At 40.0% G+C, this 25,299-nt stretch overlaps 2 protein-coding genes across 2 annotated transcripts in view; one reads left to right on the top strand and one right to left on the bottom strand.

The window, feature by feature from the left end:
• Positions 1-25,299, top strand: part of LOC131400528 (GTPase IMAP family member 1-like) — an 86,301-nt gene that overhangs the window by 47,306 nt on the left and 13,696 nt on the right. The window contains exons 3-5 of the mRNA XM_058535243.1: positions 8,054-8,060; positions 18,709-18,726; positions 23,991-24,003. Coding sequence (XP_058391226.1) covers positions 8,054-8,060; positions 18,709-18,726; positions 23,991-24,003 — 38 coding nt within the window. The remainder of the gene's footprint in view (positions 1-8,053; positions 8,061-18,708; positions 18,727-23,990; positions 24,004-25,299) is intronic.
• On the bottom strand, positions 11,964-18,706 carry LOC131398995 (GTPase IMAP family member 7-like). The gene is made up of 2 exons (XM_058532934.1): positions 18,596-18,706; positions 11,964-13,443 (listed from the first exon to the last, which is right to left on the bottom strand). Exon 2 carries the CDS (start codon positions 13,390-13,392, stop codon positions 12,508-12,510), a length of 885 nt encoding a protein of 294 aa, XP_058388917.1. The 5' UTR covers positions 13,393-13,443; positions 18,596-18,706; the 3' UTR covers positions 11,964-12,507.

Genomic DNA, 25,299 nt, shown 5'->3' with positions numbered 1-25,299 from the left:
AATGGAAACTGTGAGGATTGTAATGAGGGTCCCAGTTCTCCAGAGATGTGGATCTCATTATAAAAGGAGTCCCAATTTACCATTATAGCCCAGAACTGAAAATTAATTTAGAGTTGCACAGGACTTCAGTAATTATACAAGCTGCTGACAATTCTAAAGAGAGATAAAAGAGAGGACATAAATTTCTGTGAAGAGTGTGGTTGGTCTTGAGTATACAAGCACAGGATAACTACCCTAAAATAGGGGACAGGGCAATGGAATAAATCATGTTCTAGCAGTAAGGATAAATGACATTCCAGAACAATATAATCTAAATAACAAGGACATCTCAGTCCCTAGGTGAGACAGGCAAACAAAAGTGAGTGAGAAGACCATTGGATTAAGAAAATGTGGTATATATATACAATGGAATACTACTCAGCCATAAAAAAAGACAAAATCGTCCCATTTGCAACAATATGGATGGGCCTGGAGCGTATTATGTTAAGTGAAATAAGCCAGAAAGAGAAAGACAAACACTGTATGATCTCACTCATATGTGGAATATAAACCAACACATGGACAGAGAAAACTGGACTGTGGTTACCAGGGCAGTGGGGGTGGGGGGTGGGCACAAGGGGTGAAGGGAGTCATATATGTGGTGATGGACAAATAAAAATGTACAACCCAAAATTTCACAATGTTAGAAACCATTAAAACATCGATAAAAATAAATAAATAAATAAATAATTTTTTTAAAAAAAAGTGAGTCAGAAGAATAGGCAGAAGGTGAACACGTTACTGTGCTTCTGAAGTGGGTGACTTAAAGGAGAGGATTATATTTTGTTTCTATAGGTTGAGCTAGAAGGTTTGTGTCATTCTCTATTTAATTGTGGGAGTGGGAGCAGAGATTGATGTAAAATATAGTAGTTCTTTTAAGTTCCCCAGATCATTACTAAGGTAGTCTTTTTTTGGGTTGCAGGGATGACTTCTCATAGGAAAGTTCTCTGTTAAGGCTTACATTTGGAATGACACCTAGGTTGGGCTAAATACATTCACAACAAAGCAATGTGTTGAGAGAAATTTCTAGCTTTAAAGGCTCATAGTATAAAGGAAAAACAACCTAAAAATAATTATCCAAGACACTACATTTAAAAATTGGAAAAGGAAAAGAAAATTGGACCTAAAGTAAGGAGAATCAAGGAAATAATTCAGGGAAGAAATCACTGAAATAGAAAACAGAAAAACAAGAATGAAAACAAAAGCTGATTGTTTGAAAATAACCGAGAAAATTGACAATTTCAAAATTGACATTTCTATCTACATGAAGAAAAAGAGTAAAAATACACAAATTGCCAACTTCAGGAATGGAAGAAGGAACGTCACTACAAATCTTACAGACATAAAGGGAAATAGTGGACTGTAATGAAAAACTTTATGCCAATAAATTTGACTATATAGATGAAATAGAGATATTCTTCGAAAATCACAAATTAGCAAAACTGACCCAAGAAGAAATAGAAAATTTGAAAAGCCCTATATCAAATTTTAAAATTAAAATTGTAATTTAAAACTTTCTCATAAAACTCCAGGGCAAAATGAATTCATTGGTAAATTTCATTAAATATTTAAGGAAAAAATTATATGATATCAATCTAACACAAACTCAGAGAATAAAAGAGAAGGGAACACATTCCAATTCATTTCATGAGGCAAAACATGCCATGAAACCAAAACCAGATGCAGACATCACAAGAAAAGGAACCACAAACCAATATCCCTAATCAAAATAGACACAAAGATCACTTATTAGCAAATGAAGTCCAACAATATACAAGAAAATACGGTATCATGACTGAGTGGGGTCAATCCTAGGTGTGCAAAGTTTGTTTAACATTTGATAATCAACATAATTCACCATCAACAGACTAAAGAAAACATGTACAAATGGTCCCTGATTTATGATTTGACTCACAATTTTTCAACTTTACAGTGGTGCGAAAGCAATACAAATTCAGCAGAAACTGTACTTAGAATCTTGAATTTTGACATTTTCCTGGGCTAGTGATATGCAGTACAATCTTCTCTCATGATGTTAGGCAGTGGCAGCGAGCTGCAGCTCCCAGTCAGCCATGTGAACATGAGGGTAAACAGGCAATACACTTGCAACCGTGCTAGAGCCACACAACCATTCGTTTTTTCACTTTCAGTACAGTATTCAGTAAATTACATGAGATATTTAACACTTTATTAAACATCACCCTGATACCAAAGCCACACAAGGACAATACTAAGGAGGAAAACTACAGACCAATATCCTTGATGAACACAGATGCAAAAATCCTCAACAAAATATTGGCAAACCCAATACAGCAATACATTAAAAAGATCATACACCATGATCAAGTGGGATTTATACCAGGGACACAGGGATGGTTCAACATACGCAAATCAGTCAATGTGATACACCACATTAACAAAACGAGGAATAAAAACCACACAATCATCTCAATAGATGCAGAGAAGGCTTTTGACAAGATCCAACATCCATTTATGATAAAAAAAAAACTCTCAGCAAAATGGGTATAGAAGGAAAGTGCCTTAACATAATAAAGGCCATATATGACAAACCCACAGCCAACATCATACTCAATGGGGAAAAACTGAAAGCCATCCCTCTGAAAACAGGGACAAGACAAGGGTGCACACTCTCGCCCCTCTGATTCAACACAGTATTGGAGGTTCTGGCCAGAGCAATTAGGCAAGAAAAAGGAATAAAAGGAATCCAAATGGGCAACGAAGAAGTGAAACTCTTGCTATTTGCAGATGACATGATCTTATATATAGAAAACCCTAAAGTATCCATTGCAAAACTATTACAAATAATCAACAACAACAGCCAGGTGGCAAGGTACAAAATCAACTTACAGAAATCAGTTGCATTTCTATATACCAACAACGAACTAACAGAAAGACTCAAGAAGACAATCCCATTTACAATTGCAAAAAAATGAATAAAATATTTAGGAGTAAATTTAACCAAGGAAGTGAAAGACCTATACAATGAAAACTATAAGACATTATTGAGTGAAATCAATGATGACATAAAGAAAAGGAAAAATATTCCATGCACTTGGATTGGAAGAATAAACATAGTTAAAACATCCATACTACCTAAAGCAATCTACAGATTCAATGCAATCCCAATCAGAATCCCAAGGACATTCTCCACAGAAATAGAACAAAGAATACTAACATTCATATGGGGCAATCAAAGACCCCGTATAGCAAAAGCAATCCTGAAAAAGAAGAACAAGGCTGGAGGCATCACAATCCCTGACTTCAAAACATACTACAAAGTGATAGTAATTAAAGCAGCATGGTACTGGTACAAAAACAGACACACAGATCAATGGAACAGAATTGATGGTCCAGAAATAAAACCTAATATGTATGGGCAGCTAATCCTTGACAAAGGAGCTAAGGACATACAGTGGAGAAAGGAAAGTCTCTTCAATAAATGGTGTTGGGAAAACTGGACAGCCACTTGCAAAATAATGAAAGTAGACCATCTTCTTTCACCATACACAAAAATTAACTCAAAATGGATCAAAGACCTGAAGATGAGATCTGAAACTATAAAACTTCTGGAGGAAAATATAGGTAGTACACTACTTGTCATCAGCCATAAAGGGATCTTTTTGAATTCCATGTCTACTCAGACAAGGGAAACAAAAGAAAAAATAAACAAGTGGGGTTTCATCAGATTAAAGAGCTTCTACAAGGCAAATGAAACCAGGATCAAAATGAAAAGACAGCCCACCAACTGGAAGAAAATATTTGCAAACCATATATCTGACAAGGGATTAATCTCCATAATATATAAAGAACTCACACAACTGAATAACAAAAAAAAAACAAACACCCCAATCAAAAAATGGGCAGAGGAAATGAACAGACATTTCTCCAAAGAAGATATACAGGTGGCCAATAGGCACATGAAAAGATGCTCAACATCACTAATCATCAGGCAAATGCAAATCAAAACCACACTAAGATATCATCTTACACCCATTAGAATGGTTATAATCACCAAGACAAAAAGCAACAAATGCTAGAGAGGCTGTGGAGAAATGGGAACCTAATCCACTGCTAGTGGGAATGCAAACTGGTGCAGCCTCTATGGAAAACAGTATGGAGATTCTTCAAAAAATTAAAAATAGAAATACCTTATGATCCAGCTATCCCACTACTGGGTATCTACCCAACGAACCTGAAATCAACAATCCAAAGAGGCTTATGCACCCCTATTTTCATCACAGCATTATTCACTATAGCCAAGAAATAGAAGCAACCCAAGCGTCCCTTGACTGATGATTGGATAAAGAAGATGTGGTATACATATGCCATGGAACACTACTCAGCCATAAAAAGACAAAATCGTCCCATTTGCAACAACGTGGATGGACCTGGAGGGTATTATGTTAAGTGAAATAAGGCAGGAAGAGAAAGACAAACAGTGCATGATTTCACTCATATGTGGAAGATAAACCAACACACAGGTAGAACTGTTTGGTGGTTACCAGGGGCTAGGGGTGTGGGGGGGGTGGGCACATGGAGTGGAGGGATGCACTTATATGGTGACTGATAAACAATAATGTACAACAAAAATTTCACAATAAAAAAACAAAAAAATATATGAGAAGATGTTCACTTATGTTAGAAAAGAATTGTTACAACTATTTTCTGGGGCTTTGGGGGAACGAAAATAAATAAAAAAAATTTTTAAAGAAAAGAATTGTAGAGTAAGGTAAAGAGGATCAAGAGGGAGAAGGCAGGTTACACACCAACAGTGTGGTCAGGGCATAGCTACACAGTCCTATCTGTCAAGGTAAAAAACAGCTTTCTGTTTATGTGTAAATAAAGAGGCATCACGTTTATAAAGGGAGTAGTTGAATCACCAGAGAAAATAGACAAGTCTACGTGTAGGATGACAGATTTTAACACACATCTCTCACTCATTGCTAGAACAGACAGATGAAAAATGAAAAAGTACACAGACGATTTGAGCAACACGATTAATAAGCTTCATCTGATGAGCTATACAGACTATTTCATAAAATTTCAGAGGCAACTGTCTTCAGTATGCAGGGAACATTTATTACTACTGGTCTTACGTTTGTCCATAAAGAAATGCTCTAAAAATTTCATAGGATTAAAATAGACCATGTTTCCCAACCACAATGTAATTAAAAGATAAATAAATAAAATGCCATTTGTTTGGCAATTTGAGGACATAGTTTTAAATAACTCATGGATCAAATAAGATATAGAGATTGATAAATATTTAGAACTAAAGCATAATTAAAGTACTGCATTTCAAAGCTTATGAGATGCAGCTAAAGCACAATTTCAGATTAAATTTTAGCTTTAAGTGTACATATTAGAAATGAAGAAAGGAATGAAAAATAATCAGCAAAATATATATCTTAAGCAATAAGAAAATAATAAAAATAAGAGCAAGCTAGAAACTGGAAGAGAATGTCTGTAAATCACATATCTGATAAAGAACTTGTATACATACTTGAAAAAGAGCTGACAAAGAACAGAATATATAAAGAACACTTGCAATTCATTAATAAAAAGACAACCCAATTCAAAATACACAAAAGATGCAGCGTTATTCACAATAGCCAAGACTTGGAAGCAACCTAAGTGCCCATCAAGGGACGAATGGATAAAGAAGATGTGGTATATATACACAATGGAATACTACTCAGCCATAAGAAACGATGAAATCCAGCCATTTGTGACATCATGGATGGACATTGAGGGTATAATGCAAAGTGAAATAACTCAGAGGGGGAAGGTCAAATACCGTATGATTTCCTTCATTAAGTAGTAGATAATAACAACAATAAACAAACACATAGGGACAGAGAAAAAAAAAAAAGTCAAATTCATAGAATCAAAGAGTGGAATGGTGGTTGCCAGGGGCTGGAAAGAGAGGGAAATGGAGAGTTACTAATCAACAGGCATAAAGTTTCAGTTAAGCAAGATGAATAAGCTCTAGAGATCTGCTGTACCTTATCACCAATAATGTTTTATACACTTAAAATTTTGTTCAGAGGGTAGATCTCAGGTTAAGTGTTCTTACCACAACAAAATAAAATTTTTTAAAATAATAATGAAGTTAAACATTAAAAAAAATCCCACCATAAAAAAAAATACACAAAAGATATGAAGAAGCATTTTCGACATATGATAAACTGCATATAATTAGAGTGTACATTGAAATAAATTGTTACATATGTCTACACCAGTGAAACTGTCACCACAACCAAGATGAAGAATATATCCATCAGCCACAGGAGTTTCCTTATGCCATTGTAATTCCTCCCCATCCCACCTACCCTCATCCCCAGGCAACCACTCATGTCGTGTACACAGATACGCATAGCAATTGCCCCTTGATGTGAACATTTGAGACATTGCCTAAGACCCAGATTCTAAGCTGAGACGGCAAATCTGTGCGGAGGAGGAGATGATGAGGATGATGAGGGTTTTCGTTACCATCTTCATCATCTTCTGCAACATGGCAATTTGTTGATGCCAAATCTCAGAGAATGCAATCCAATGTAGAAAGATTTTTAGATCATCAAGATGCTTTTTAACAAGAAGAAAGAACTTGAGAGCGATTGCCTTAGATATTCCATTTTTTATATTTGTTTATAAACATAGATAAGACTGCTGTCTTAAAAGCATATGTTGGTTCACAACCTCCTCAGGAGGTTCCTGGCCCCCATAGGTGGCAAGGAGGGACCTAAGAAAGAGGCAGACCACTCCAGATGGGCAGGTGGCAGGTTTAATAAATGAAGAAACTTATGAGACTTGTCTTAGGCATCTGCAAAATGAATAGTTTTCCGCACCTTCGCACCAAATCTTACAAGTTTATATAGAGGCCTTAACTGGGTTCAGTCACATATACCATCCAGATGGTCTCAACACCACATTTCTGTCTCAAGGCTGGATCCTAGGGGCAGCTTCCGGGAATGGGGAAGGAAAGCGGAGCACATTCCAAGAACAGGGAGGGGTTAGGGAACCTACAATTGCCCAGGTCTAGCTCAAGGGTCAACTGGAGGTCATGTCCTCTCCATGACCTCCCCCAACACTCCACCCCTAGTGACCAGCTCTTAAAGTTTCACATGTCCCGTCTTCCCCAATGGGCCCTGAGCAGTCAGCAAAGGGTTTCACTAGCACGAAGGTGGCTCATTGAGCAGCTATCTGGCTGCATTGGAGGCAGATGCCACGGCAACAATACAGACATGTGCAAGAGAAAACACAGGTTGAGACAATAATTCTCCAAATCAGTGACACTTTTTCCACCAAGAGCCCCATGATCTGAACCATTGATTTACTAAGTCCCCTAGGCAGGGGGTTGGATCAGGTCATGCATCTGTGTCCTCATGTGATTTAATAAAGATGACACACTAGCAGACTCATCAGGTATGAATACACACTTTCGCTTTGGATAACGGCGTAGGTGCCTCCTTGCGAGGCACTAGTAATGTTTCAGGCCCTTCTATTCCGGAGGACAGTTTTTCTCATTAGAGATACTTCAGCATCCAGTAAGGACAGGTGTTGTTGGCTACCAGTCAAGGCTTGCTCTATGAATTTAGTAGGGGCTCCTATCTGGGCTATAACATCCAGAAATTATGCATTTTTTACATCCATATTCAACAAATGACTATTCAATGAACTTTGGGTTGTTATCCATGGACCATGTACACAGTTCTTTGGCAAATGATTGCTGCGTCTCATACATGCCTCCTTTGACCTCGGGAGCTTGTTACTCACAGTACTTCTGGAACACCTCTGGTAGCATCGTCTTCAGAGTTAAAAGCCACAATGGAAGACAAGTCTCTAGTTTATAGCTTCTTTTTGTTTTCAACCATAAGCACACTTTCAAGTTTGGTCATTCACCCTGCTCACCAGATTGACACTGTCAAAAATGAAATCCATTCTCAAAAAGTTCAGTTGTGATCTCTAAGAATGGTCAGAAGTTTTGCCACAGATGTACCGTAAGCTTGCCGTGAAAGTCTCCCACATGGATGTAAAGATCTTGCCCATGAACCACAGTGCTCTTCACTGCCTATCCTCTCCTCGGCACAAGGACGTGGAGACCCCTGCACACAGATTTTTGGCTGGTCGATGCTGGGCTCTGATTGACCTTGAGTAAACATGGCCCAGGGCTCATAGGGACAATTCTCCCACTTCAGATAGTACAGACACGACTCCACCTCTTTGAATCTCTGGACTCTGGGATTTATACATAAACACCCCTCCCCAGTAGGAATGTAGTAACTTCAAAATTCTCTCAGTAATCCCCATGAGCAAAGTGCCTTGCCCTGGACTCCTGCTCCTGCCACTCACTGAAACACACAACACCTCAGTTACAGGAATCAGGATTGGCAGGATCCTGGGGTTCTTCTCTAGAGTCATCTCCTCCACAGCGGGGTTTATATATAACTATGTGATTAAACAAGAGGGACTCCACAGGGGCATGAAAAGAAAACATTTATTCTTTTCTCTTACTGGCCTCATGAGGAAAATCTTTGACAGGTTCTGCCCTAAGCAAAAAACTCTCCAATTAATTTTGGTCACATTTGTCATTAAAATATCCAACCCAAGAATCAAACTCTGAGTTTCATTGAAGGGTAAAGCTTCTCCTTCCCACGGCTTGTGCCTGCTGCAGCAGAAGGACCTCCAGTGTGGACAGGGCTTCCCCACACTGCCGTTCTCCTCCTCCTCCAGTCATTCACCTTGGTTCTGACCCCTTGTGGGTTGGAGGAGAAGAGGAAGATACGTTGAAGACAATTCAGGTGTAATCTGGCCTTAGGGGGTTTGGAGGCACACATAGTGGCTCTCCTTTTCCTAGGGCACCATTGACGACTCTTCATAGAGTCTCCCCTGGAAATCTGCAATTACAAGTCCAACCAATGAGCACTATCTCTCCTCCAGCTGGCTACTTCAAGTCTAGTTGCTGGCACCTGGACTTCCAGAGGTCTGGTCCATACATCACTGATGGGATCCCTGGTGGACTCCTGAGCAAGTTCTCTTCAAGCTGGCTCTGGCTTGTTCCCTTCTGTGTGGCCCACATTTGACTTACGGGAAACACATACTTTTGTGCCTCAGTCAGTGAAAGTTATGGTTGCTTCCAGTACAGCCTCCTCATCTTTACGCTGCTCCCTCCAGCACTTAGCAACATCCTTTCATATTATGATTCCCATGGCAGCACGAGACTGCAAAGCCAAGCCCCAGAACACAAGGGTCACTTCCTCCCAGGAATCTCTTACTATACACCACCCACGTCTTCTGGCAGCTTCAAAGTCCAAGAGGACTCCTTACTTGGTTTGAGGTGAGAAGGAACCATCATCCCATTGGCTAGGAGACACAAGGTGGAGTCCCTGTGGAGCTTCCCTTATTTAAACACATTGTTACATATAGATCACCTTCTTACTGGGAAGGTGGTTACTCTACAGATGAGCCCCAATATTTGTCCATCAAAGGGTCATTGTCCCTATAATCTAAATGTCCTCATTTACAAAGTCCTTTCCTCTTGACCTCTTCAAATACCTATCAAATTAGTTCAAGAAGTAAACCTTACATAACTGGTTTCTAGTTCCTTCCTTTGCCAAGTACTACATAGATCTTGTAGTATACATCTTTGGAATGTGGAGATATTGGCAATTGCTGAGGACTCAGCTGAACTTGAGGGAGATATTTATGTTAATATCTTGCCACGTTCACCCCAGGCCTGTCACATCATCTTCAATCCAACATTTCAAGTTAATGCAGGACACTTACATTGGACCTCCTTTGACATCTGATACTCAACTTTTCACAAACTTCATTGAATGCTGTTGCTCCTGACTCTATGCTTCCCCTGACTATCTTACCTGCAGCCCCTAACTTTCCTGTTTCTGAAAAGAAGCATGACCATCGTTCAATCACCCACGTGGACACATTCTACACATCCTTCATGGTAGACTGCAAGCCCTGAATTCTTCTGCAAGTCTTCTCCTAGAAATCCTAGTTTAATTCCCCATTATGGGTCATGTTGATCACATATTTCAACAACAGGGATAATGCACACACTAAATGAGGGAACTTCCAGAGACCTTGGAACTCATTAGAGCCACTTTCAGAGAAAATTGGGATGTAAGGCTTGTTAAGATAAATGAGCAGGCAATATCTCATTTGTCAAGTGAAGAGACAATGTTGATATGATTTACTTGATTTACTTATTTTTCCTCTGGGTATGCCTTACCTTCCAAAGTAGACTATGAGATCAGGAGAAAAGAAATCAGCTCATTTAATTTGCATCTTCAACAAGCCCTAATACAGCCCTAGACAAATAAGTTAATTGAATTAACAATGCTTCTGTGAGTCTCTGAGGGAAAATGTCTTTTAAATGTTCCTTAAATGAAAGAAGTCAGGACAGTCATGCATACTTTGCTCTCTGGAGATAATACTGCACTGATGAGTCACTACCTTTAAACAGAAGAACTGCATTATGGCAAACAGCAGTTTGGTGAGCCGTGTTATTTCACATATATTAAGCACATGTTTCTCACAGGAGTTATTTCCTTCCATGTTGTCTTTACTCCACTCATAACTTTTGTAATGAACCCTAGAATGAGCAGGTATTCAGGATCTTATTTCTCCAGACTTAACCTTTATTCCTTGTCTCCTTAAAATCCACTGATGCAGTCAATACTCTCAGTCATGTTCACAGACCAAATAAATGATGACTGTAAAAATTCCAACAATTTGAGTTTGGGTTATCTGCAATCATTAGAAATGACATAAAGTCATCCCTTTAACTGTGAAGTTTCTCGATTATTCTAGCAAGACAGAACCTTTCATCTGCTCACTGCCAATGTCACAGTTTCTGAGGGTAAACTTGTCCCAGAGATTTCAGCAGTCAGGAGAGATTTTTCTGGTGGCAGAAAACACTAGAGGGAATTAAAAAATAATAAAGATCAGGGAATGCTCTGAAAGAGAAAAAGAAGTGGGTATCATAAAATCGATCAATCCGGATTCTAGCAGGAGAGCTGGCCCACTCTAATTTGGGACTTGAGGAACATCTAGTGAGTGGGCTTCCTACTAGCTGTGGACACGTGGTTCGGGAACAAGGAGGCGTGCTAATAACAGTGAGGAGATCACATGCTAAGCCTAAGGGGTGATGAAAACTGGAGCCCAGAAGGAGAGTGGGGTGGAGAGGCCACCAGGGGAGGAGCTCAGACCTTGGGCTTAGGGTTGCAGCTAGTCAGAGCCGACCCTGCAGGGAGGGAGGCAGGAGAACAAACACCCGGATCTTGATTATCTACCCCGAAGAGCTCCTCTGCATGGTCTTCCCATCGGCAGAAGCCAAGCAGAAGTCAAAGAGCAAGTGATCCCACTGATGTGGTCCATAGAGATCAGCCTCCTGGGAAAAGAGCTAGGGCAAAGAAGGGTGAAGTGCGGGTCTGCAGAGGCACATGGAAAGTATTTTGCACAGATGAGATTTTTAAGTTATAGTCAGGGACATTTTAAGTTAGGATGGTACCTGAAAAAGAAAAGAGAGAAAAACAATAAGAGAATTTGTCAACTTCCAGATCTCTATGAACCACAGAACAATCTTGCCAGAGAAACTTGATGCTTCAGTAACAAAGTACTCACAGACGTGGACTGAAATAACACACATAACCAGTGGTGCCAACACATAATGGACGCAGGATTTCTTATTTGAATTTCCCTAAAGTGAGTCTTTGAGCTCTATGTGATAATTTATTGCCTGATTATGCCAATTTTGTAACTGATTTAAATTTGTTGGCATTGTGAGGAGGAACAGGTGGGGCCAGGGAGTGGTAGGGAATGAACTGGGAAGATGTTTAATTCTGAATAGCTATTGCCACATAACAAACGATCCCACAACTTAGTGGTTTAAGACAACAAAAGTCATTTATTTTTCTCATGAATCTGCAATTTGGGCAGGACTCAATGGGGATGGCTCATCTTTGCTCTTTGCAGCTTCATCAGAGGTGGCTCTGTCAGCAGCTGGAGAATCCACTTCTGTGTTGCCTCACTTGCATGGCTGACAGATGAAATATCAGCCAGGGGAGTGGGCCAGTGACTTCAAATCCTCTGCATGTAGGCCTCTTAATGGACAACTTGGGCTACCTCACAATATGGCGGCCAAGTCCCAATGGCAAGCACCCCAAGAAAGCAAGGAGGCAATTTTCCTATCGATCTTTAGAAGTCACATGGTGTTGCTTCACCTACGCATCAAAGTTATCAAAGCAGTCACAAAGTCCATCCAATTTCAGGGTAGGGGACACAGATCCCATAACTCAATGGAAGGAGTAACAAGGTCAGATTGTAAGAAGAATAAGTAGGATAGAAAATATTGTTGTGGCCATCTTTGGAAAATATAATCCACTGCATTAACAATCACAGCAAATTAAGAAAAAAAAGAAATTTACATTACCACCAAAACATATGCCATATTTTTGAAAGCATCTTCATAATCTCATTTAAAATGTCTTGGAATATATTACTCTCAGCCTCTTGCCTTATATTGCTCATTTGTTCATCATATTTCCTCTTATGAAATTTAACTTTTTCCTCTTTTTCTTGCTGTGGTTTACCAGCATACTCATTTTCTGCTTGTTTAATTTTGTTATTTAATTGATCAAAGTAGATTTTCTTCAACTCCTCTGTCCGTCTTTGCAGCCTTTTCTCTGTGTCCTTGTAGATGGGATCTGAAAAGTAGGTCCCTCCGTTGTTCTGCACCATTTTCTCTATCAGCTCCACCAGCTCCTGCACTTGAGCTTCCTTCTCAGCTTCGTCTGCTCTGTTGTTGAAGGCGCAGTAGCGGTTCCCACACTCCTGGATGACGTTTCTTAGCTTCACATCTGCCTCTGCTATAAAGTCACTTAGGCTCTGATCCTCCAAATCATCTTTTCGAGTGAACAAGATGATCACGTGCTTCATGGCTGCCTTCCCAAAGAGATTTTTGATCAATGCAACGGTTTTCTGCTCTTCCTCTGTGTAGCGGCCCAGCTGCAGAACCATGATGATGGCGTGAGGCCCAGGGCAGGAGTAGAGGACACACTTGCTGATTTCCCCACAGGTCGTCTCCAGGCTCTTCCTGGTGTCAAAGAGCCCCGGGGTGTCAACAACAAGAAGGTTCCTTCCCTTCCATTCCCCAGATGCTTTTTGACAGGTCGGGGTAACAGCATGGGCAGAAATTTTAGAAGCAAATACTATTTTCCTGAGGATGGTGTTTGCTGTTGCACTTTTCCCACTTCCAGTTTTCCCTACCAGAACAATCCTCAGAGCATTGTCCTGAGAGTCAGCCATGTTCATATCAAGAGGGTCTGGGGCTTAGGTACTCACAAGACCTTAAGGTTGGGAAGGCTGAGAAGAAGAGAAAAAAGGGTCAATTTGGGTGCATGGGAACCATTCCCAACTCTCTTTTCTTTCTTTCCCTCCCTGAAAATTGGTAATAGTCTGTTATCGATATTGGTCCCAGTAGAGACAGAAAGATGAGACAGTTCAATTACTATGGAAGAAATGATAGAGAAAGTAGTTAAACAGTTTCCCCACAAAAGAGTACCAGGTCCAGATGGTTTCACAGGGGAACTCATTTAAATCTTTAAAGATCTGATAATCTTAATGCTACATAAAATATTCCTGATCATATAAAAAAGAAGGAAATTTTTCAATTCTTTTTATGAAGCAAGTATAATATTGATCCCAAAGGAAACAAAGATTTCACCAATAAATATGTGAATACAGCTACAGATACGTTTCATCTGTGAATATTGATGAAAAATCCTAAATATATTATTAGATACTAAAAAGTAATACATCATGATTGTGTGATTTATTTCAGAAATAGTATGGTGGTTCAATATAAGAAAATTGATTGTTACAACACATCCCATTAATAGATTAATAAGAAAATTTCCTAGATGCAGAAAAGACATTTGACCAAATGAAACACTGATTCATGTTTAAAGAATTTCATAAAATTGGAATTAATAGATATTTCTTTAATATGATTTTATATAACTATAAATGTTTAAAATTTTGTCATCATCTTTTTTCTCCTGCAGCTGAAAAGTTGATTATAAAGTTAGAAAACTAAAAAAAAATTTAGCTTGGACAATCAAGAAAAAGACAAACAAGGAAGGAAGACTAGCTCTACCAGAGAGTAAAACATTACTCTATAATTAAAGCAGTAGGATGTTGGTGCATGAAAAGAGAGGCAGAACAGGGAAACAAAAACAGAAAATTCAGAAATAGACCAAATAGATCATACTATATTCATTTATATTCAATTCAATTATATTATTTACATTTATATTCAATAAAGCAACATCTCACATCAATGAGAAAAAAGATGGACTAATAAGCAAGATTGGGACAACTATATAACCATACAGAGAAGATAAAACTGCATCCGTTGCTTCATGCCATTCAAATTCCAAAGAGATTAGAAATTTAAATGTAAAAAATTAATGTCTATAAATAATAGACATTATTAATTCTTTGTAACCTGAGGGTAGGGGAAATATTTCTAAGATTTGAAAGAGAGTAAGGAAAACGGCTCATAAATTTGATTACATAAAAATCTAAAAGACAATGTGAGGCAAAAAAACACCAGACAAATTAAAACGCAAATGTCAAACTACGGGAAAAAAATTTCCAACTTATATCAAAGAGGGTTAATTTTCCTACTAGACAAAGAAAATCTAAAAGGAGAGAAACAAAAGACCAACAACTTGAAGAAAATGGAGCAAGAGATGTAAATAAATAGTTCAAAGAAAAAAAGAATTGCAAATGTCCCTTGAATAGATAAAAAGATATTTGCATTCACTCATAATAGAGAAAAATAAATCAAAATATAGAAAAAATAAAATAACTAAACACTTAGATACTACGTGTCACCTACAGGTTTGGCAAAACTCCAAAAGTTTGCTGGCCTGATCTGTTGGTAAAGGTAAGGGGGAAGCAGGTCCTTTCCTACAGGGCTAGTGGGAATAGAAAACCAGCCCAACCTACAGAGGAGAAGTTAGCAATATCTTGCAAAAGTACATAGGCATTTACCCTTTGATTAGCAATCCCAATTTTAGGATTTATTCCAAAGCTACACTGACAAAAATATAGAAAAAACTATGCATAAGGCATTGCATCACTATTTGTAATAGCAAAAGACCAAAACCATATCAAATGCCCATCATTAGGGGACTGGTTGAATAAAATAAGTTATTCACACAGTAAAGTACTATCCAACTGTAAAAATGAAGGAGAAATATCTTTATAAACCAGTATGGAGAGATCTCCAGGATGTATCATTAAGTGAAGAAAGCAAAGTGAAGAAAATAATATAGTACGCTACCATTTCTATGATAAGGAGAAAAATGAACTACATATATAAAATATAATATTTATATATATTTTTTCATATATATGAAAAAACAACGTCAGGATAATCTGAAAACTTTGTTGTTAGTGCCGTGGAGTCAATTCCAACTCCTGGCGACCCTGGGCACAGCAGAGCGGAACCGTGCCTCATCTTTTTGCATCATACTCACCTTCTGGCACTGTATCAGACAATGCCCTGCTGCTATTCACAGAGTTTTTGTGGCCAATATTTTCGGAAGTGGGTAGCCACGTCCTTCTTCCTAAGTCTGTCTTAGTCTGGAAGCTCCACTGAAACCTGTCCACTAACGGTGACCCTGCTGGTATTTGAAATATTAGTGGCATATCTTTCAGTATCACAGTGACATGCCATCACCAGACAGACAGTGGTATGGTTGCCTGACCGGGAAATGAACCTGCCAAATCTTAACCACTAGACTCCTGGGGCTGGCTAATCTGAAAATGAAACAAAAAAAAAGTTACTTACATGGGGATGGGAGGAACAGGGAAAGAGGCTGGAAACTAGACTTTTGGGATATACATAGATTTCATAGATTTGATCTTGAATTCATGTAAATAGTTTACATAATTATACAACAAAAATTATATTAAAAAATACTAGTAAAAATCAAAAGCAAATGAAGCAAATGAGCCTAATCATATTTGTGTGGCAGATGAACCACAGAAAGAATTGGCACAAGAGATTTGAAAATGCAGTAATCTCATTGTCCACACTAATGGGAAATACCTTCAGGCCAAAAAAAAGAGCAAAAGAATCTTAAATTGTTTTTATGAATCCTATTCTTAGTTATGTGTGTGTACGTGTAGTTTTGAGGTCCATTGAAAAGGCATAAAAATAATGATGAGCCCAGTAGCAATAAGTACACTTAGTGCCCACATAGTGGTCTTCAAATGCCATTTCCCACCAAAAAATAATTAGGGCTCCTGGGAGGAAGTACTGATTCCAGGTCTGGGCCAGGAAATGTATGAGCTGACCCTAGACCATACTAGAAAGCCAGGAGGCTATCAAAAATTACTGGGATCTTATCAAAGCGACTCAAGAGCCAACTTGAAGAGGCTCCAACTAGACAAAGATGGGGCAATTTGAGCATCAATAAGAATAATAATTCCAATGGATTGAAATATATGAGATGTGTTGAAATCCATGAGTTCATAAGAGTACCACCTCCTTAAAAGAAGTCAATTGCTCCTTTGGAGTATGCTAGGAAACTGTCTAATCATTATGGACATTGAGAAAAAAAGAGAAAAAAACATTTATCTTGTCTTTCTTATATAACTGTACCTCATGCAAAAGAAAGACTTCCTGAGGGGAAATTTCTTTTCATAGGATTAGTCCATCTAATAAGTGAAGAAAGAATGATAGAATAACATAATTTGTGACCCTTGATGAAGAAAATTTTCTCTAGGCAATCATCGATGTCTGCTAATATCACAGAAAGACAACCAGACATTATGTATCTTCTGATGGAAGTTTCCAACTGCAGCTCTGAAGCGGTCCCACCAAAAAAACAGTCAGACCTTAATCTGATTAAGCCTCTCCCTAACTATAAATTCACACAAAACACTAGAACTAGAAGAGCATGTTAAATGACATTCTAAGGATGTAATCAACAAAATGGACCATGTCCAATTCTGTTGGACAAAAAACTTCCCCTTTCTTAAACAAAGATATTTTGCAGAAAGAGATGAGGAAGGTGAAAACTTATACATTAAGCTAAACTTAAGAAATATGGAACAATTGCTAGTTATGGACCTTATTTGCATCTGACTTCAAACAATTTTAAAAATTATGAACAATCAGAGAAGGCTGAACACAACCGTTAATATTTTTCTAAAACTCTAGTTGCTTTTTGAAGTCTGATTATGGTAATATTTTTTAAATGGTCTTTATCTTTCAGACATACAGATTTAAACATCTACTGATAAAGTGAAACAATGTCTGACACTTACTTCAAAATAATCTGGAGTGGATAGAGAGTGCTGAGTATAAATATGAAACAAGATTGGCATCAATTGATAATTGTTGAAGCTTTGTATAGGGTCATGAAAGTTCCTTATATTATTCTCTTTATCTTTGAATAAGTTAAAAAATTTCCTTAATAAAAAATTTAATCTGTGTGTAGTGTAACAACTACTGAATGTGTATCATATACCCAGCACTCTGATAAATATGTTTCATACACTATTTCCTTTACTCCCCAAAAATATCCTGCAAGGAAGCCAATTATATTATTCTATTTTTTTAACTGAGGGAACTGGTGTGGCTCAAAAATGCTGAGAAACTTGCCCAAGGTCACACAGTTAACAGGCATTGGGCAGAGAGGGATCCAGTTCAAGGTCTGTGTGACTCCACCACGCTCCCTCTTAACCACTGCACACCATGGCCTCTTCTTGGTTCCTCTCAGGCCCGTGGTTCTAAATTTCAGTTTACATCAGGTCAGAGATAGATCAGGGCAGGGCAGGGAAGACGGTCCACACTCCTTCCAGAAATGTGAACTGGCAGCAAGCCTGTAATTATGGGGGGCAATGAGGAAGGTTTCACATATGTTCTTTCTTTAGAATAGCTCATCCTCTCCCCCTCCTCACCTCGTATCTTACACTATTGGGGACACAGCTTCTCTCTGTTAAACGCTGGAAAGGACTCAGCAAACTGAATTCCAGATTTCCTCTGCCACTAGTGACCTGTGTAACTCCTGGAGAATCACCACACTCTCTGGCATTCTGATTCTTTTTCAGTAAAAAGAGAGATTTAGACTGGGTGGTCTGTCAATTGCCTTCCAGCTCTAAAGACCTGCCTTGGGGACACTAACTTCCTCTTCAGGGAAAAGGATGGGTTATCAGGCAGCACTCAATGTCCATCACAAGAGCAACTGGGTGGAAGGGGTACTATTCAGCGAGAGTTTGTCCTGTTCAATAAGAGATGGATGGACATTGTGCTAACACATCTCCTTACTCCCCTCCCTACCCTCCACCACCACCACTCTGGCAGCATCCTCCTTGCTGTGCTGCTGGCACGGTACCTGATCCCTTCTCAGACCAGAATCCACCCCCATGCAGACTCCCTGTATCCTACTGTCCCTCACAGCTTGTCGCTCTGGGCCCTCTTCCCAGCCAGGCTCACCTTCTTTTGAAGGAGTTGATGAGTTCTCAAGTTTTCTCCAAAGAAGCTCTTTGAAATGGTGCTTTTGCTTTAACTGTGGGGAAAAAGTGTTTGCACCCTCCGAAACCTCTGAGTCAGGAAACTCAGATTGGGTGGAGCCAATGAAGGAACTGTTTGTCTTTAAAGAGACAGAAATATTGCCTCACAATTGGGTGGGTGCTTCAGTGTTGCCAAGTTGAGAGCTTTTTTCCATATGCCTGCCATCGCACCAAAATTTCCAAAGCTATATTTCTTGTTTTGGGTTATAGTGGTAGAGTCAAAAGGCCCTTATTATATTACCCAAATCTTGTCCAGAAAGCCAGGCATAATGTCTGATCATCTTCCCTGGGTAGAGTGGGAGACTGCAGGGTGATCTGGGGAAGAAAGAAGTCGGATACATGGTTTGGTGTTTCCAAGTTCAGAGTCTGGGGATACTTCCCAGAGATTGTATAGTATGGGTTTTTATTATAATCTTTCAGGAAAGTCTCATGTTATCATTCAAAAGTTAACAGCACTCAAGTACTAAGCCAAAAGGGTCTAAACCATTGGGAACCAAGACAAAAAAAGAAAGATGAGGCCTGGAAAAACTCTTCCAATGACCACACAGCTTCTCTTGTTTTCTTCAAATGGTTCCTGCAAGCTTGAAAAGAAGCGTGACCTGACAAGTACAGATGCACCCGGGGAGCAGACTCAACTTTCCCTCCCAACCTTCCTACCTTCTACCCCAGGCCCAGGCAGAGATAGATATTCCTAGATTTACCCAGTGGATAGTACCAACCTGCTCTGGAAATTTTCTTGAGATGAGAGGTAGGTTGTCAAAGTTCTCAGGGTTGACAAGCTGTACCAGTTGTCTGTAGCAACACCATAAAAATATTATTGTTTTGATCATATTTTTTGATTCACTACATTGAGAAATTGGATTAGTCAATGCTCAAGCTTGAGAGTAGGTGCTAAGAAGACAAGATGTGGCAGGAAGTAGCAAACAATAGGGTAGCCACCCATGGAGGGAAGCAGCTAGATATGGAAATTATGGTGTTAATGACCATATTATTGGTTCATATCATTAGGCCAATTATTGATGTCAATGACTTGGATCACCTTGAAGAGCCACAGGTAACATTTTTCTGACCTCAAATAAAGGCACAGATAAGGACCAGCTATGTAATTCACAAGGTCTGGCACAAAATGAAAATGCCATGCCCTTTGGTCAAAAATCATTAAGAATTTTAAGATAACATCAAGAGAACATTAAACCAAGTGAGGGACCCCTCTAAGTACAGGGCCCTGTGTAACTGTACAGGTCACACACCCATGAAGCTAACCTTGACAAGGCTGCATACACATGAGTCTAGAGGAGAACCAGAACCACATCTGCTCAAAAGAGCGCCACCATTGCCCAGTTTCATTTCACTCTACATATTCCTTGAATGAAACTTGTCCTGCCAGAAGCTGCCTTGGATGTTTTCCTGGTTAGCTAATTGCTTCTCCAGGTATTATGCTCGGGTACACTGGTAAGTTCCTGAAAAGGAAGAGGGAAGTAGTTGGAATAGAATCCATAGATGCTATAGGGAATAGGAATTGGGTCTCAAATGGTAACAGCCTTGAGGCCATTGGCCTCAGAGATGTATCTGGCACATATCAGTCCCATCCTGAACCCTAACTTAGGAGTAATCTCCCTCTGGGAGAATTGTGGTAGGAGCAAGGTTGCTCATATGTCTCCTGTATTGTTCACTTGGCCATGCTCCTCATCGTTAAGAGCTCCTTTCCACTTCCAGCTCTGCTGGGAGCCACCTGTCTCTCTGCTGCTGGTCCCCACCTGAAACTCCATGAAGTTGCCCCCTCCACCTAGGATGCTGCTCTTTCCACATAGTCAGAAGAAAAGAGATGAATGTGGAGATAGCCACAGCTTCCTTTTTACATTTTCCCTCTATTCTTTATGTCACACACACACATGACAATGTGGATATAATGAATTTTCCAGAAAGTTGTTCGGTAATTAAAAGATAGTTCTTTACATTCTATGGGAGACTGCCTTGTGCAGCTCAGGGCTTTTTCTGGTGCTAGGATCTAGATAAATTCAAAGCTCAACTTATCAAGGCATTGCAGAAAAATAACAGGAGGTGAAAGGAAAGGCCCCTCACACTGTCCTGGCTCTTCCTCAAATTCACTATGTAATCTTCGTGTATCAGTTTCCTACAGCTGACATAAGAAATTGCCAAAAATTCATTGGCCTAAAACAATACAGAATTTTTCTCTTACAGTTCTGGAGGTGAAGAGCCTGAAATTAGTCTTACGAAGAGAAAATGAAGGTATCAGCAGGGCTGGTTCTTTTTGGGGCTCCAGGAGAGAATCTATCCCTTGTTTCTTTCATATTCTGGAGGCTGCCAGCATTCCTCAGCTTGTGGTCACACTATTCAAATCTCTGGGGCCATCATCTCATTGCTTTCTTCCTCCTCTGATCTTCTTGCCTCCCTCTTATAAAGCCCTGGGTGATTATATTGAAGGCCCACCCAGATAATCCAGGACAATCTTCCCATCTCAAAATCATTAACTTGGGGCCGGCCCCGTGGTAAAAGTGGCTGAGTGCGTGCGCTCCGCTGTGGTGGCCCGGGGTTCGCCGTTTCGGATCCCGGGTGTGCACAGATGCACCGCTTGTCAAGCCATGCTGTGGCAGCGTCCCATATAAAGTACAGGAAGATGGGCATGGATGTTAGGCCAGGGCCAGTCTTCCTCAGCAAAAAAAAAAAAGAGGAAGATTGGCAGATGTTAGCTCAGGGCCGATCTTCCTCACACACACAAAAAATCATTAACTTAATGACATCTGCAAAGAGCCTTTTGCAAGCAGGTAACACTCACAGGTTCTGAGGATTATGACACGACTATCTTTATGGGGGCCACTATTCAGCCGACCACATTTGGGTAAGTTAACCTCTCGGCAACTCACTTTCCTAATCTTTAAAAAGCAGTACCTATTCCATAAGTTTACTGTGAAATTAAATAAAGTAGTATATATAAAGTGGTTAGAATGGTTCTCAGATTATAGTAAGTGAGCAATAAGTGTTAGCTAGTAGTAGTAAGAGAACTCTTGATGCTAGTCTCAGGTCATAGATTATTCTCCTTAAACTCACCTACTGTGGGATTTCACACCATAGGTGCCTGTCTTAGTCAGCTGAGACTGCTGTAACCAAATATCATAGACTGGGTGGCTTAAACAACAGGAATGTATTTCTCACAATTTTGCAGGCTAGGAAGTCCAAGTTCCTTCATTCCTTACGAGAGTGTAAAATACATATTAACTGGAACCATGACTGGAAGCAGAGCTCCACTGAAACACTGTATTAGATTTCTTCTCAAGGAGAGGAGTAGAGGAAGATTGGCCTTGAAAGAAAAGTTGAGACAGATTGTAATGATTGTTGAATAACAGGCCCAGGAGTGTGGACTCTAAGCCCTGGGCAGTAGAAGTCTTCCAAGTGACATGGGAAAACTATTTACATGGGCTTAACCTACTAACTACAACTAGGACTGGAAAAGAAGATACTGGGGCATTTCACCCTCAAACTGCCTACTTCACCTCCTGTTATAGGTTGCATTGTGTCCTCCAAAGATACGGTAAAGTCCTAACCCTTGTTACCTGAGAATGTGACCCCTTATTTGGAATAGGATCTTTGCAATGTAATCACGTTAAGATGAGATCATTAAGGTGGGTCCTAATCCAATGACTGGTATCATTATGAAATGAAGGAAATTTGTGAACAGATACACAGAGGAGAACACCAGGTGACATTAGAGGCAGAGATTGGAATGATGAATCTACAAGACAAAGAATGCCCAGGATTGCCAGCAGCCACCAGAAGCTAGGAGAAGCCAAAGGAGAATCCTCCCCAGAGGCTTCAGAGAGAGCATGCCCCAAAAACATCTTGATTTTGGACTTCCAGCTTCCATAACCGTGAGACAATAAATCTGTTGATTTAAGCCACCGAGTTTGTGGTCATTTGTTACAATGGTCCTGGGAAACTAATTTAGGTTTTGGTACCAGGAAGTAGCGTGCTGCTGTAAAAAATAAAATGTGGAAGGGGTTTTGAAATTGGGTAATGGACAGAGGCTGGAAGAATTTCGAGGCACAGGACAGAAAAGTCCTAGATTGCCTTGAAGAGACTATTGGTGGCAATATGAACGTTAAATGTCCTTCTGGTCAGATCTCAGGCTGAAGTGAGGAACATGTTATTGGACATGGAGGAAAGGTGATACTTGCTATAAAGCAGCCCAGAAGTTGGTTGAATTATGTTCTACTGTTGGGTGGAAAGTAGAGCTTGTAAGCAATGAACTTGAATATTTAGCTGAGGAAGTGTCCAAGCAAAGTGTGGAAGGGGCAGCCTGCTTTCTCTTGGTTACTTACGGTAAAATGTAAGAGGAAAGAGAGTGGAGTGATGCACCTACAAGCAAAGGAATGCGAAAGATTGCAAGCAGCCACCAGAAGCTCAGACGTCTCAAGAGAGGATCCTCCCCTAGAGCCTTCAGAGAGAGCAATTGGACTCCCAAAACTAAGAGACAACACATTTCTGTTGTTCTGAGCTACACAGTGTGTGGTGATCTGTCACAGCAGCCCTGGGAATCTAATACATCCCCTGTCTCTTTTCCTCCACCTTTTCTCCTGCCTGTTTTTGTTCCATCCTCTTAACAACTCAAAGATCCTCCCTTCTGCATTACACAGTCTGAGCAGTGCAAATGTACTAGAACGTGTTCTTCCTCATTCCTCACCCACACATCCGGCCCAAATGGACCATGGAAGTCTCAGGGATGAGAGATGTGGTGGCTTCCTCAGGAGAATTTAGCTTTTCAATTCTCAGGGGAATTACGTTTTGTCAACAATTAATACAACATCAAAATAAAAACAAAAAATTGTTTCTTTTAAAGAAAGACAGAGGAAATTAAGTCCTGAGAGTGCAATTAAGGTCTCCTGAACTCTTCAGGGAACAGGTAGACCGCCAGGATGGTCTGAGCTGAGTAGGTTATAAGACCACCTTTGCCTAAAAGCATGCCCCAGTCCCATCAGTAAGAGTCAAGCTCCCACTCTTACAGAATATCCAATTCACACAAAAGAATTGTTTCATCTTAAAAAAAAAAAAAAAAAAGAGGAGGTCATTATCCCTTAAATATAAGGCAAAACAGCTTTAATGCATTTAAATATACAGGAGCCTTCTCCCTAGGCTACACTGGCAGCACAGGATTACTACTCTTTCTGAGTAGTTTAACAAGAATTCGAGTCCTTCTGTTGGCCCAATGGCACTTGTTTTGTTCCATGAGCTTCAGTAGTAGAGTCTCATATCAGCACATCAGCACTGGGTGTCTCCCTTTAATACAGGAAGTGCAGTAAGAGGATAAGTGTGTGGGTCTGATTCTGCCACTATCAAGACCTATGGCTTTGGGCAAAAACAACCATAACCCCTCTCAGCCCCAGTATCTCTACAGATAAGAAGATAGGGAAGTGTCAGATTGTCGAAGTTTGAGGCCTACAGTGGAATTGTATCTTACAATAATATTAGGGCTTCACTCAATGAGAACAAAGCCCCAGACTCTCCCACTGGTGCAAATCATGAGCCCCAGCCTGCTTACTCACACTGTTTCTCAGATGTGGTTGATTACAGTTATACACCTCCAGCAGAGGCACAGAGAGCAGTTGTCTGTAAAGGGATCACACAAGAGGGGCATCAGTCCTGGGGCTCTTGGTATATGAGGTCTGGTATGAGGGACCAATATCAGTACAGGCCCTTCTCCCAGGGCGTTTGAGTCCCTAGGGTCATCAGAGTAATGTATAGTTACAGACAGTGACAGGGTCAGCTTTATTTACCATTTGGCACCAACAGACAAGAAAGCAAGAACCAAGGAATCGGGCATTTTTCTCTCACAGCTTCCTGCTGCTCTCAACATACCCACGGCTCCCTTCCTTACTTGTCTACCTAGACTTTTTAGTCCCATCCCTCCAAAACCCACAATGTTTGCCTGCATGTCCCCTGGATTCTTAGCCATTCCATGATACCAGTGGTAGAAGAAGAGGCTGCCTAGGAGAACAGGAATCGGGAAAAGGATTCAGAGGCTGCCACAACTGTCTGATAGCGTTCGATAGCTTGCCCTCTTCCTGGGATTTGCAATTAGGTTTGCACAATTTCTGCTATTGTCTTCATTTCTTCCTTTTGGTTTCCATTTGCATCTTTTGTTGCTTCACTCCAATCCTCACATTAAGGGAGTGTTCTTAAGTGCTTTAATGCTAATGATAAATGCTATAAATAAAACTTTAACAAGGGATAAAGGGGACAATTGGAATGTATACCTCAGCATATCACAACATGACATTTTTTTTTTTTGTTTCTCATAATCTATATTTTCGAGAAATGAGCAACAGGGTGATTTTTTGTAAATTCACTTGTGCACAGAAAAACATGCATCCTGCCTCAGCCACAGCCATTTCCTGCCTCATCTCCTCTCGATTCTGTCATACTCTGCACTTAGAGTTGTGGTCATGGCACAGGCTAGAACGGCCAGGTCACAGGGCCCATCTCCCCCTTATTTGTACCTGCTGAAGAGTTCAGAAGGGATGAGAGGAGAAAGGCTGGGCCAAGAAGAAATCTCACCACGGAGATCGCGCTGAACTGTGCTCAGGCTCCTTTTCAGTTCCCTCCTCAGGCTGG

Source organism: Diceros bicornis, chromosome 3 (genome assembly GCF_020826845.1).
Source record: "Diceros bicornis minor isolate mBicDic1 chromosome 3, mDicBic1.mat.cur, whole genome shotgun sequence".
Classification (NCBI taxonomy): Eukaryota; Metazoa; Chordata; class Mammalia; order Perissodactyla; family Rhinocerotidae; genus Diceros; species Diceros bicornis.
This window is presented reverse-complemented; position numbering and strand designations above follow the sequence as displayed.

What these genes read in the sequence shown, in the direction of transcription:
- LOC131398995 (XM_058532934.1), bottom strand. Translation starts at nt 13,392, where the DNA reads ATGAACATGGCTGACTCTCAGGACAATGCTCTGAGGATTGTTCTGGTA.